Source organism: Limulus polyphemus, unplaced genomic scaffold, assembly GCF_000517525.1.
Source record: "Limulus polyphemus unplaced genomic scaffold, Limulus_polyphemus-2.1.2 Scaffold2900, whole genome shotgun sequence".
Classification (NCBI taxonomy): Eukaryota; Metazoa; Arthropoda; class Merostomata; order Xiphosura; family Limulidae; genus Limulus; species Limulus polyphemus.
Window position 1 is genome coordinate 33,005 of NW_013668510.1, and position 15,045 is coordinate 48,049.

The 15,045-nt window shown below is 31.5% G+C and overlaps 1 protein-coding gene across 2 annotated transcripts in view; it reads left to right on the forward strand.

Moving 5' to 3' along the window:
- LOC106468171 (integrator complex subunit 3-like) overlaps positions 1-15,045 on the forward strand; it is a 35,244-nt gene extending 20,199 nt beyond the window's left edge. For both annotated transcript variants that reach the window (XM_022396469.1, XM_022396470.1), the window contains 17 exons: positions 1,238-1,332; positions 2,686-2,814; positions 4,163-4,298; positions 4,670-4,727; positions 5,062-5,165; positions 5,280-5,324; positions 6,232-6,445; positions 7,697-7,756; positions 8,677-8,745; positions 9,099-9,174; positions 10,563-10,676; positions 11,355-11,403; positions 11,634-11,801; positions 12,131-12,219; positions 13,098-13,170; positions 13,782-13,923; positions 14,528-15,045. In XM_022396469.1, coding sequence (XP_022252177.1) covers positions 1,238-1,332; positions 2,686-2,814; positions 4,163-4,298; positions 4,670-4,727; positions 5,062-5,165; positions 5,280-5,324; positions 6,232-6,445; positions 7,697-7,756; positions 8,677-8,745; positions 9,099-9,174; positions 10,563-10,676; positions 11,355-11,403; positions 11,634-11,801; positions 12,131-12,219; positions 13,098-13,170; positions 13,782-13,923; positions 14,528-14,602 — 1,696 coding nt within the window. In that variant the 3' untranslated portion in view covers positions 14,603-15,045. The remainder of the gene's footprint in view (positions 1-1,237; positions 1,333-2,685; positions 2,815-4,162; positions 4,299-4,669; positions 4,728-5,061; positions 5,166-5,279; positions 5,325-6,231; positions 6,446-7,696; positions 7,757-8,676; positions 8,746-9,098; positions 9,175-10,562; positions 10,677-11,354; positions 11,404-11,633; positions 11,802-12,130; positions 12,220-13,097; positions 13,171-13,781; positions 13,924-14,527) is intronic.

Consider the following 15,045-nt stretch of genomic DNA (forward strand, 5'->3'; position numbering starts at 1 on the left):
GTATATATATATATATATATATATATATATATATATATATAATGATATAAGCATTATGGTAGAATTGCCATTGTCCATCCTAGTTGTCAACTTGATGTCAGAAGAGATAATGCCTCTCGTAATAGCACCCAAATGTGTTGAGGATATCCAATCTACCAGAAAAAATCAAAATGCTGATGTTAAACTAAATTAAGGGGTAAGGAGTTAAGTGCTTACACCCACATATCAACTCCTACTGCCTTTCACTGTTGTGGGAACCCTTAGCATTCTTAAAGTGCATATGAAACCACCCTAAAACTGACTGCAGACAGTGAAAGGCAGTAGGAGTTGAGGCGTTGTGGGTGTAAGCACTCGGCTCCATACCCTTAATTGATTTTCCATGACAGCTGATTGGTTTAATAGTGTCTGGATTTGTCTGGACATTTGGGTGCCATTACCACAGACATTATCTGCTATACTTCTTTCATATTAAGTTCATTATTATTTTATCGTGCTAATTTAATCACCCATTAATAATTAATGTAACTAATATTATTAAAGCTGTATATACTCGGCTGCATTACTGAAGGCAAGCAAAGGAATTCGGCGGAAGTGACATCCCTAAGTAACTCTTCAAGCTTTGGTATAAAGAGTGGTTTGATTTCCTACTGCCAAACTAATATGACAGTTACTTGTTTTATACAACTTTAAACACGGTTTCTCATATTGTATAAGCCGAGGATTGTAGTTTTGAGCTGTTTGAGCTTTTATTGGACTAATTAGATAAATGGAGGTGAATGTTACCATGGTATTACACTGCATATCTGTATCACTTGATTAACTGACATCGTTTTTATCTCCATCTAATACGAGATTGGTGATTTGGATATCAGTGTGCACGATACTGTGAGGATCATTTACAGTTACTTACAGTAGCTTCTTTTATCTATAGATTTGATATTATGATTGGGACAAGTAGTTTTTAAACTCCCGTAAAACAAGTAGTTTTCAAATATTTTATTGTTCTCATTACAGTATTTTCAGTACAATTTTTTGTGAGACAAGTAACTTCTGTGTTAGTAAATAAAACCACTTCTTGGATTAACTCAATGTTTGTTTGTATAAATGTTTAGAATTTTTTTTATGTCATTCTAGTATAATTTGTAATTTATACAAAATTCAATAAAATGTTTTATTTCTAAGTATCATGTATGACCATAGTCTGTATTGTGGTTTACTAATCCATAATATTTCGTAGGTCCTTATCTCCCTTGTTTGATAATCCTAAACTTGACAAAGACCTTAGGGCAATGGTGATAGAAAACTTTGGTGAATTTTGTTCTGTTAGTGATGGTGAGTAGTATTCCTTTCTTATTTATGATAAAATGTGGCTATAAAAACCTAAAAAAAGAAAACATTTCAAAGGTGATAAACAATTGTGTTAGCTCGTCAAGTTGTATTTATAAGTTTGAGGAAAATAACAACAACAAAATGCAAAAGGTAATTAAAAATTTTATTTACACTAAATTTTAAAAATGGGACAGACCAATACATGAATTTGCTTTTAATAGTATATATATATACACAAAGCTATAAGGAAGTTTAGTCTACTACTAAAAACGATTTAAAATGTTTGAACTATATATTATAGATTTACACATATTCTGTGCACATTGAATTTGAGTTCTCTTTTCAACGATAACTGTTAATAAACTTCCCAGTTTTCAGAAATCTCTTTACAGATATCACTTTAGATATGAATATGTAGGATATATTTCTGTATAATTTTACTTAAGAGGTCTGCACTAGTTTACAAAGATCCTATATTTATGGAAGGAAGAAGGTAGTTTAACATTAATCTGTGTTACACAAAGTATTATTATTGTTCAAAATAATGGAATTAAAATTTACAGATTACCTGACAACCAAAAAGGCTACTAAAAATATCTACATAATTATTCACATTTTCTAGCAATGAAAGAAACTTGGACTCTATGACAATTGTCTTGGCACCAAAAAAAACTGGTTAGATAGATCTCACAGACACAAGCTGTATCTCCTTAACCAGATTTTCTGGTACAGAAAGAAACTGGTTAGATAGATCTCACAGACACAAGCTGTATCTCCTTAACCAGATTTTCTGGTACCAAAAGAAACTGGTTGGATATATTCACAAACAGAAGTTTTTTTTTGCTAAAGATAGTAATATACATGTTGTTGTATGTTCATAGTCATGTGATGTACAGCAAATCAACCCACATTAGAGGTAATGCACCAGTTGGATATCATCGGTGCAGTTAAACGTTCCAAGTAAGGTTTAATACCCTACCATCAATCTGGGCATTTGTCTAAAGTTTATAGCAAAAGAAAAATGTAAAAAATTGGGTAGCATTACTAACGTTTTGTAATCAACCCACAATGTTATATGCAATTAATGCTGTCTGAAAGCCTCACAACGGTTTACAAAATTAAAAATCATTATTTGTATGAAACGTGTGGTTTAACATTAACACAAAATACTTAGAATTGGGTACATTTCTAACTTGCATTGAAAGTTTTGTGTCGTTCTCCGTCACATGAGAACGTGTGAGTTTTGCTAAATAATACTTGTAATTGCAGGTTAGGGTTAGGACTTGTGGTACTTTTTGGTGATATGTAATTGTGTTTTCATGATGTATCTGATGAATGTTTCAATTTTTTTTAAAGTAAAACCAGAAGAACCTCTCCAGCCTAGAGAATCTGAAGTAGTGATAATTGACGGGAATCACACTGGTAATTTGAATAATTCAGAAAATGAGGCTCAGTTTAGCGAAGATGAAGATGATATACCTTTAGGTAAGTGTTTCAAATATTTCAAGACATGGTTAATATATTCTTCTACTTAACTTAGGTTATTAACCACAAGTATGCAGTTACTACTTAACTTAGGTTATTAACCACAAGTATGTAGTTACTACTTAACTTAGGTTATTAACCACAAGTATGCAGTACTATTTAACATAAACCACAAGTATTCAGTTATACTCAACCTAAGTTATAACTCATAAGTATGTAGTTACAACTTAGCCTAGGTTATAACCCACAAGTATGCAGTTACAACTTAGTCTAGGTTATAACCCATAAGTATGTAGTTACAACTTAGCCTAGGTTATAACCCACAAGTATGCAGTTACTATTTGAGCTTGTTCATAAGCCACACACATGCAGTTACCATCATATCTAAGAAAAAACATAAGCACACAGCTCAAATTAAATGTATATTATAACAACATAAATATACAGCTACAATTACATCAGCATTATAACTTTTAAAAAATAACCACTTATGTTTAGTAAAGAAAAATGTAACTACATACTTGTGGTTAATAACCTAAGTTAAGTAGTAACTAGCATACTTGTGGTTAATAACCTAAGTTAAGTAGTAACTACATACTTGTGGTTAATAACCTAAGTTAAGTAGTAACTGCATACTTGTGGTTAATAACCTAAGTTAAGTAGTAACTGCATACTTGTGGTTAATAACCTAAGTTAAGTGGTAACTACATACTTGTCGTTTATGTTAAGTTGTACTTCATGTTAAATTGTGTTAAGTATTTAAGTTTTTATTATTTTTCAAAAAGAAAGTAAACTTTACAGCAGAATAAACTTCATTTTTAGCTGCAAAGTAAAGTTTCACAATCTGATGATGTATTCAGCAAAAGAGAAACTTGTACTAACTTTTAGTCTCAATGACATTATGATACAGCTGTTTCTTTAAGACTGTGTTGAATCATGAAACAGTATCTCTTGGAGATTGAATGCTTAAATAAAGGTGTGAACTTAAGTTTAGTTTTACGAGATGGTATTTAGTTTAGTTCACTTTTGTTGTAGATTAATAATTTTTTAAAGTCTAGTCCATCAGATTAAAACTGTAAAACGCAGTTGGCTTTGTAAAAATTTTTTTTTTTTCAGATGATTATTTTTATTTAGATTATTATAGTCATTGCCAGTAAGATTTTCAGTTTGGATATTATGTCTTTTAAAATATGTAAACATTCATTACTTCAAGACCTTCCAAAAGTATATCTCCAGACAAGAAAAATTTAACCCAAGTCTTCAAAAATGTCTCTGTAATTACTTTTATCTTAAAATCCAGCAAGAAACAAGTAATAGGAATTTTTTTGCGTGTATTATTTGTATCTAGACAAGTTAAGAGTTCGAGATATCAAGTTTCGGCCCATTAAAGAAACATCCAAAGTAGAACAAATGGATATCGGTGAATATATAGACCAGCTTTCGGGGGACATTAAGAAATGGGTAATAAACCTCAAAAACGAGAAGTAAGTCCTTGTCGATGTTTCCAGTTTGTTATGAGAAAATGTTTTGAATTATTATGAATTGTATCTACAAGCAAAGAAAGTGAGTTTTTTACAATGACAAACAATGTATTTTGTGGTTTAATTATCAAAGGAAGTTTTATGTTTACTATAGTAACAAATGCATGATCCAAAGAGTTACCGATAGTTTCTTGCTTTGAAGTGAAGTTATTCATGCTTTTCCACATTCTAAATAATTCTTAAGTTTTTACTTTGTATTTAAAAATATCATGAGTTACAAGAAATTCTGGTTTGAAAATCCATGAAATGTAAATGTTTGTTGTGCCTTAATATTAAAAAACGCCTTTTTTTTTTCATTCACTTATTTTCAATAGGGTCTGTGAAACAAGATGTGAAATGGTAGAAAAGTTGCTTCAGGCCATCTTACAAGGAGTGAGTAGCATAATATTAGGGTGAAAATATGGAACATGGTTTATCAAGTGAAAGCTTGTGAGATTTCATTTTAGGCTTATGTTACTTGTGGTAATAAAAAAATAATATAATACTGATTACAAAAATGTTCTGACCTATAAAACATGTTAATGTGGGGGTAATACACCGATTATTATTGTGTTTTTATTTATTATTTACTTGTATGTTTAAATGTTAACTCCAGACTTTGACATTTGTCAGATGTTTGACTAATGCTTATATATTTTAAACTGGATGGATACAGACTTCTTGTTAGTGTTACTAAAAGCCTTTTGCCAATTTATGTTTTCCACAGAATGACTTTGACCAGGACACTGCCTCCACCCTTGGCATTTGTTTGGCACATATCCTCAATGACGAATTTACGAGAAAAATATTTCCTCAAGAAGTAGACGACGAGTAAGTATTTAGGATTGTTATGTAATAACTGAATGAACTTAATGTATTGTGGCTGTATCAAAAAAAACATCAGTTTCTGTTTTGATTTTAATATTTTTGTTTTTATGACTATAGGTCATTGGAAGACTCAATAGGAACACCTTTGTTTGTGATGTTTAGGTAAGTGTTATGAAGTGAAGGTAAAAAAACAACTCATTACTGGTTGAAAATCAACACACACACCCTTGTTAAGTGTTTTATGATTTGTTTAGTTGAACATGAAGGATTAATACTTCCAATTAAATAGAACTTGTAAAACATCTGGCTTTGGAAGAAATATTTAGTTGAACATGAAGGATTAATACTTCCAATTAAATAGAACTTGTAGTTAGTAAAACATCTGGCTTTGGAAGAAATATTTAGTTGAACATGAAGGATTAATACTTCCAATTAAATAGAACTTGTAGTTAGTAAAACATCTGGCTTTGGAAGAAATATTTATTATTAAGTATTTTTGTTATGATTGTTCTGTATGTAGAATTTTTCAAATTTCCACTGGAATTATATATTCATGCAGGCTTTCTTGTTTGATGTGTGTAGTGATACTGAGATATAGACACAGTATGCAAACTAATATTGCAGTGGTCTGTGTCAAAATATAGCTTGTTATTGTAAAAGCTAATTATGCAGTGGTCTGTGTCAAAAGATAGCTTGTTATTGTAAAAGCTAATTATGCAGTGGTCTATGTCAAAAGATAGCTTGTTATTGTAAAAGCTAATTATGCAGTGGTCTATGTCAAAAGATAGCTTGTTATTGTAAAAGCTTATATTGCAGTGATCTGTGTCAAAAAGATAGCTTGTTATTGTAAAAGCTAATATTACAGTGGTCTGTGCCAAAAGATAGCTTGTTATTGTAAAAGCTAATTATGCAGTGGTCTGTGCCAAAAGATAGCTTGTTATTGTAAAAGCTAATTATGCAGTGGTCTGTGCCAAAAGATAGTTTGTTTCTGTAAAAACTAACTATCCAGAGATACTTTATGACACGTGAAAGTCCAAGAGCTTTTTTTCAAGAGTTCTTCTGCTTCTAGAAACCTATGCCTAACACCAGAAGAAGACCCAAGCAGACAACCTCAGTTGATGGTCCTTGCCGAGATTGCTATGCATCAGCCCAAACTTGGTTGCATGTTGCTATACTTTGTGAAGGCAAGCAAGATACAAGATACTAATATGTCATCGTACCGAGATTTAGTCAAGTCCCTTGATTCCAAGGACCTTTCATCATCTCTCCTGGATGATCTAAGGGTGAGATCAAACTTTGTTTTGTTTCACAAATTCTAGATGTAAATCTTGTTAAATCATGTAACGAAGTTTCAGTTTAATAGAAACTTTTTTCGTGTAAAAAATGAGAATTTTCTGACTTTTTAATGTCATCCAGTGTTGTCGTGAGATTCACAGGATAAAATTGTGTTTGGTGGGCAATACTCTGTTGCCTATTTTACCATTCCAATAACACATTGGTTCCCAACCCGTTTTCCAACTGAACACCAGTTTATACAGTCTTAACTTTTTAAAGTACTTTTGAGTTGCAGTTGGGAACCACTGCAATAAAACATAAAATATTAATACATTTGACCAATAAGAATCTAGTTAATACGATTTTCCTGATCTTACAAAATGGTGGGAATTTTGTGTGCAAAATATTCATTGAAAACTTTTACGTTAGTTTGAAAAAACTAGCAACGATTGTCACGTAATATGATGAAAAGTTGGTAGTTTGGTTAAAAATAAGTTCATATGGTATTAGTTAGAGAAAAAATTACAAATTACGTTTGTTGTTGTTGGGAGTAAACCAAAAATGGTGGAGTCAAAAATGGGATTATTAATTAATAAATTTGAATTACCAGGAAAAGCTTTATGCACAGTTTACAACAAACTGTGTTTCACAAAGTTCCTCTATAATCGTATGGAAAAACCAACTAGAAGTGTCTAATGTTTGACGAATTTGCTGTAATCTTAAGGGAATCGTATCTGTCAAATAAAAAAAAAAACAGACAGAAAAATATACTAGAGAGCCTCTGAATCTCCTTATATTTGTCAGGGGGAGCATGTCCACTGAATCTCCTTATATTTGTCAGGGGGGAGCATGTCCACTGAATCTCCTTATATTTGTCGGGGGGAGCATGTCCTCTGAAACTCCTTATATTTGTCAAGGGGGGAGCATGTCCTCTGAATATCCTTATATATTTCAGGGGGAGCATGTCCACTGAATCTCCTTAGCTCAAAATATTTCAAATTTTGTTTTTTCTGTGCCTATTCTTATCCCTGAAATCGAAACTTTAAAAGTTTGTGAAAACTAAAATGCAGAGCATCTTTGTGGATAATGTTAGAATGTCTAAACTAACCTGAAATATATAATAAAGTAATATTACCTTTCATTTACAACTTGGAAGTTTCTGGAACTGTCGAGTTTTTTTTTAAAGGTCTTTCCTTCAAACAGCTGATTTATCTATCGCTTGGCATTCCGATGTCATTTCTTGTTTTATTTTATCACAGATGTGCCAAGATGAGGATGTCCACATGTTTTGTTTTCTGATACCGGACATCTACACACAAGTGAGTGCCAAACATTCTTCTTGTGCTGTCTCAGTTTGTAATATATTTGAAGTGTTTTTCTAGGTAATTTATTTCTTTAAAATAGTCAAGCCTTATGTATTGTCAAGATTAGATTAAATTAAAACATAAATGTGACTAAACATTTATTTTAACTTGATGGTATTATATGCTTTTTTCCAATTTATTTAACTAACATTAATTGAGAAAGTGAAAGATAAAAGAATGAAAGAAAGAGGGAGCTTTTAGCATTTATTTTACAAAGTCAACAAACATAACTGATCCAGCATTAGGTTCACCACTGGTTGGTGAGACTTGTTCCTCTATACACCACCTAAAATAATTTTTAAACAACACATTATTGTGGTTAAAACCTTAAATAAAACTTGACTGGTGTAAGAAATAAAAAGTGGATCATTTGTTTAGTAAAAAAAAAAATTATAAAAGGTGAAACAAATTATTAAAAAAACATCCTGAAAATGTCTATAAATTGAATTTTGCACATGGAGCTACAACTTAACTAGAAATTTCAAATTATAAAGAAATTTCATGATGTCTAAGCAGAATATTTTTTGTCATATTTGATTTTACCTATTATTGTTGTGAGGGTACTTAATGAAAGGTCTCGTTTTTGATGAACAGGCTTGAATACTACAAAATTGTATTTATGAATGTCAGAAAAAATATATTAATGTATTTTAAAAATATTTTGTTGTTTTAATAACTTATTTAAATATTCAAAAATTATTCAAATTATTTAAATTATTTTTCAAAATTCAAAATAACTTAAGTAACTTAAAGAAAATTAAGTAACTCCCTCTAGTAGGAAGCTTTGCAGAGGAATTGATTAAATAAATATGAATATAATAATGCTTCTAGTTTAAAATCTAAAAAACTTTATTTTTTATCCATTTTGTTTTCAGTTTCCAAATATTGCTGTAGGAAATGCTGAACTTTTAAATCTCATAGTTTCATGTATAGATGCCTCACAAGTAAGGAATTTTTCTCGTGATGTTTTAAATTTGTTTTTTTAATCACCATGCTTAAAATTTACTAACCGTTTATGCTCTCATACATATTTGGGGATCATCTGTTTATTAACAATATTCTAATATCTATTCACATAGTATTATCACTATTACTATTTCGTTAAAATCAGAAGAAAAAAAAGTATATTCTTTTCAAAATATTAATCTGATATTTATGAAGTACTTCTTCCTTTTCTGATTAGAAAAGAAATAAATAAGAAACTTTTCTTCCTGTGTTTACATTTTTATGGAATCACCAGTTCTGTTTTAAGGAGTCAAGTCAGCAAATTTGTTCATTAAACATGGGCTTTTTACAGCTTCAAGATCTTATCTGCCACATTCTCCAAGGATATATGATTCTCTTTCGTAAAGAGTCCTTCCTTTCTGTTCTTAGTAAGTACCGTTTGCTTCTCTGTTTTAGCAATTGATATTCAGATGCAAAAAAAAAAAGGCCATAGAGATTTTAATTTAAAAGCTGTTTACCTAATAATTGTATATTGTTTATAGTGACTAGAAAACTGTCAAATAAGCTTTTGAAAAATATTTTAGGGAATTTTTTTTGCAATATGTAATTGCTCGAACCAGTGGAATATATTTTATGTACAAATAAAATCTGATGAGTGGTAGTTAAATATGCATATTTTCTTTTTTACCATTGTTTCTAGAATGATATGATTGACACCTCTACCACTAGAGTGCACACTTTTTTCTTTTGCTTTACAAAATTTATATGGCTCGGCATTGCTTGGTAGTTAGTATACTATGTCTGCGAATTCGTGGTTTGCAACCTGTTACTTGAAAAATGTACACAAAACTTTGGGTGAGCTGTAATAGTGGGGATGTGTAATGTGACATTTTGATCCCATCATTCCTTGGTAAAGGGTATCCTAAGAGTTGGTGGTGGGTGCTGTTGACTAGCTGTCTTATCTGTAGTCTGTCAGTTCAAAATTTGGGATGCCTAATGGCTCTTTTTTTCAGCTTTGCACAAAATTATGAAACAAACAAAACAGCCTATAACTAAAATAATGGTTGTTTTAGAATACAAACAAGATTCTTTTCTACACCCCCACCCCTTTTTTTTATTTAAAGTTTGTTATTTACTATTGCCTACAGCAGAAATTGATGATTACGGTAAGATTAAGTTTTTGAAAAATATTCAGTTAAAGCAATAGTCAAGCTGTTTTTTTGTGCCAGTCTATAGCTCTGCTTCCTGAGAAACTTGATGCATTAAAAAATAATTTTGTTACTTTAGATCCTTTTCTAACATTTTATTCTAGTACTTTAGATCCTTTTCTAACATTTAATTCTAGTACTTTAGATCCTTTTCTAACATTTAATTCTAGTACTTTAGATCCTTTTCTAACATTTAATTCTAGTACTTTAGATCCTTTTCTAACATTTAATTCTAGTACTTTAGATCCTTTTCTAACATTTAATTCTAGTACTTTAGATCCTTTTCTAACATTTTATTCTAGTACTTTAGATCCTTTTCTAACATTAAAGTCACCTAACATATCTTCCTAAATTTCTATCATCTATTAAATGCTTCTCTTAAACCCCCTCATAGCTCAGCTGTAAGTCTGAGGACTTGTACCAGTAAAAACAGGTTTTGATACCCATGGTTGGTAGAGCACATATAGCACATTGTGCAGCTTTGTGCTTAAATACAAACAGATAAAGTTTCTCTTCAATCAAGAGACATTTCAGCATGTTTATAGACTATTTGGTTGATATACTATTAAAGTAAAATTAATTTTATTTACTCATTTTATTTTATCTAGATGCCAGTCTTGAATGGGAGACTTTTGAGCAGTTCTGTTTGTGGCAACTTATAGCTGCCCACAACATCCCTGTTGACTACATCCTCCCAATCCTTCCCAAACTAGAGTACAATGGTAAGTTTAAACAGGAATTTTCAGTTGTTTTTAGTTAAAGTCCTTAAATGTCCCAAAAGTACTTACTAATTTCTCTTGGCTATTAAATTAATTAGTCTTCGTATGTTTGTGTTTACCATAGTAGGAGCACACTATTAGTGTGGCATATTATGACGTTTGACCCACAAATTGCCAACTTGTTATACTGTTCACTGCCAGTTGGATGAACATATTGCATCATATTGACTAATTTTATGTTTTTTTGTTTGTAACAACAGTCAAGTATGGAATTTACCGAACAAAATCGGTAATTTACTAGATAAATAATAAGGAATTCAAGCAGTAATTAGTTGGATTAATTGCTTATATTAACATTATTTTTGTGTCTCATAATTTTACTTTGATCACCAACAACCGATTTATTACATGGATAGTTTAGAAAAATATGTTCAAAAAGCTCACATGGCAATTATAAGATTATGTGCTGGTAGTTAGGGTGCTTGACTCACAATCTGAGAGTCAAAGGTTAAAAAAAAAGCTTTCTTCCATAGTTAAATTACTTTATTTTATTACATTTGTAATCTAATGAAGCTCTAATAAACATTTGATTGTAAGAAATAGTTGCTTGTGGATCATCTTTTATCCATTAAACATGTTTATGTTGAGCGTATTGAAAAACATTCTAATTGCTTTTTACAGCTCATGCAGAAGCCTTAACCAGTATACTGCTTATGTTGAAGAAAGAAAAGTAAGTGTCAACATTGAGTTTAATACTCTGAAATACATTCTTATGTTTTGTTTTACTTATTTTACAGTTATTGTAATCATAGTGTTTATTTATTTTAATATGCTAGGAAAACACATAAATGTTGGTCATCTTTTTTTTGTGTGTAATATTATTTTTCTGTGTTTTAAAACTCAAATGTAAATGAATTATAGTTGAAGTATGAAATTAACTGAGATATTTTGATAACGTAGACCTTCAGCTGAATTACTCAGGCATATCATGAGCCGGCAAGTGAGGCCTAACGACCATTTTGTGGTGTCAGTGCTGAAGTTTTGGTCTCAAGAACACGAAGAGAAACTTGCCGAGCTTGTTAGTTCTCAGCTATCTAAAGCCACATCTACACCAAACAAACGGAAACGGTGAGTTGACGTGGGATCGGAGGATATGAAGCTAATCATGTTAATATCGTAAAATTTTGCTAACTTTTTCAGCAGCAGTTGTCTGTAATTTAATTTGTTTTTTATTCTGGATTATGTGTTTCTTGTATCCAGGTTCTTATTCTAATTACAAGAGCTTAGGTTCTGGAAACAAGTTTGTAGCAAAGAAAATTTCTAAAGCATTGGTTGTTCGATGTACCTAAACTAAAACTTCATGATAGTTTTTATAAGATACTGTATAATGTATGGAGATGAATGAAGCATTTACCATTTGTGTTTAGTTTCTCATGTTGTATTTGTTTTTTCTCAAGGAACCAAGCCAATAAATCTCAAGCCCCATCTGTAGACCAAACGTTAGCACATTTAGACCAGCTCCGACAGCACTGTAAACAAACTTCGTGTAAGTGTTTATGCTATTCTTTCTATTTGTTGTCTTGTTCCAGTGGTTAGGGTACTTGTCTCGCAATCTGGGGGTTGCTGGTTCCAATCTGGTCCCCAGACATGCTCTTTCATTCATATGTGCGATGTTATGATGTGGCAGGCAATTCCACTGTTCATTGGTAAAAAAGAGTAACCCAACAGTTGGCGGTGGGTTATGTTAACTAGTTTGCTGTGGTTATTATCCATCTAGTTTGTTACTTCTAAATTATGGATGGTTAGCACAGATAACCCTCAAGTGTGTGTGAAATTCAATAGACAAACAAATGTTAACCTTTAATTATTGTTAGTAAATAATTCCCCTTTAGTGGCTCAGCATCATGTTTGGTGGCTCGTAATGCTAAGAATTGGGTTTCAATGCTTGTGATGGATACTTGCTTATTTCTTGCTAAGTATCCTAGAAAATATGATAATGTAGTATTATCCCATACCCTACTTTTGTTGGTTTAATGCTGATTATCTTAGCAAATGTTATCATCTGACATAAATGCCTTGTTGAATATCTTAAGAACTTTATGATGTTTAAGTCAAGTGTTGTTGATAAGTTAATATCCAGAATATTTTGTCATCTGATAATCACAACCACTTTCTTATTTTAAGCATGTTAAAAGTATAATCTGGAATTATCTACTTTAGTTTTTCTGAAAATCCCAGCCATAGAATAAAATGAAGAAAAAGGTGAAAATCCTGGCCAGTGGTCAGTTTATCTTCTTATAACTTTTCCTGGAAAGCAGCTGTGGGAATATTCTCGTTAGAGCTGGATTTTAGTTTGTTTTTTTTGGGGGGGGGATACATATTTTACCTTCTGTACTATGTTGAATTATTTTTTCTGTATTTCAGTCTTTAATCAAGAAATGGTACAAGCTTCCCTATTGCACGTTCAGATATCCTGCAGTGAAGGACAAAAAACTAAGTAAGTTTACTATGATAATTGTTACTACTTGTCGGGTAAGTTATTGTGAACTCCTATGCAGGTGATATTCATCAGTTTCAAGGTAGAAATAAGCTGGTTATCACTATCTCTACTATCTAATTTGGTATAAAAAAAAAAAAAAATACATTTTGGCTCAAAGATTGTATCAGAATTTTTGTTTAAATTCAGATAATGGTAATGAAAACAGTGACTACTGTTCTGTTTATAACTCTCTAACTGAAACAAAATTCAAAGTTCAAAAACAATCTTTTCCGACTGCATAAGCGGAGGATTTATAATTCAAAATACCCAAAGGGAGAATTTTTAAATCAAACTGTTCCTAGACTTGAAAAATACATTTTTTTTATAAAGATCTGAATGGTTATTACAATTCAAGTAACTGGCTTATGACAGTCTAGTACTTTTTGTAGAATTTAAAGAATTGATGACCGTCCGTGAATTACAAATCACGTGCGATACTATTTGAAAACTAAATAGAAAAAGGGATAGTGATGATAAAGAAAAACAGTTTTTCAAAAGGTTTTGTGAAAAGTCGAATCATATACTTATTTTCTGTTAATTTGACAATTTTTCTGTAAATTTTTTGACAGATTTAGTGATCTATTTGCTCTGACGGAAGAGCTGGATAGTATGAGGACAAACAAATCAACCCGTGGGAAAGGAAAAGGACCGAAAGGGTCCACAAAGTATAAGCAGCCAGTGGTCGGTGTAAGTGATGCTACATCTTCCGAGGTACGTTCTCATCTTCTTTCCTTACAGAACTAAGTAACAGGAAACATCTTCAAACCAACACGTATCTGGTTAACGTAAAGAACAAAGTAAAACTGATGTACTAACAGGATTGAAAATAATTTTAAAAATCAAGAAATTTGTGCAGTTTTATAAGAGAGATGAATTCAAATAAAAGGAAAATGAGACTCGCATTTTTTTTAAATTAATATAATTGATTCATAACTAAATTCAAACATTACATTTAAGAAAGTATTACTCATCGTTTTCAACATCAATTAATTGTGAATAAAAGTGGAAGAAAGGGAATACTTGGAATAATATCTTAATTAAAATGATTTCTAGGACTAAAGCTAGTTTTTCAGTGCATTGGGCCTGTTTTGTTTAGCCCCCCATTGACTCAGTGGTAAGTCCAATAACACAACACTAAAAACTGGGTTTCTATATCCATGGTGGGCACAGCACAAATAGCCTGTTGTGCTTAACAACAAACAGTTTTCTTTTTTCACAATCATTGTAAAGTTTCAGTAATTAGATTATTCAAGTGTTCACAACATACACCATACTGATGAGACTTTTTAAATAATTTATTTTCTTTTAACTTCAGGATGAAGAAACACTTAAACCAAAACCTCCACGGAAAAAGAAAAAAGCAGCTGTGGTTGGCTCTGACTCCGATTGAGATTGAATTGGCAGGAGAACTCCGACTTTCTGGAAGCTCTTATGCTTCTGACAGCCCAAAAGAATTCGTCGTGAAGGCGACAAGGATGCTCATTTTAAGATCAAACCCTCCTTTTTAAGGAGTGGCCACAAAATGGACTGTACACAACTACCGAAAACAGTCCAGCCGTACCCTTCTGTGTGAGGAGTGGCCGTACAATGGGCTGTACCAAAGCTTCCCAAGCAGTCCTGCCGTGGATGAAGGAGAAAGAGGTGACAGTTCAACGAGAAATTGCCATTCATCTGTATCGTGAAACAATAACTCTACAGACTTACACTATATGTCTTAAAGACAAGAAGTTTGAAACTGTTACCCTCTTTTGATTTGTAAAGGTGGTTAGCTTAGAAATACCATTATAGTTTAAATAGTTAGCCCGGATTGTAAGTTTTGTAAAAAAAAAAAAA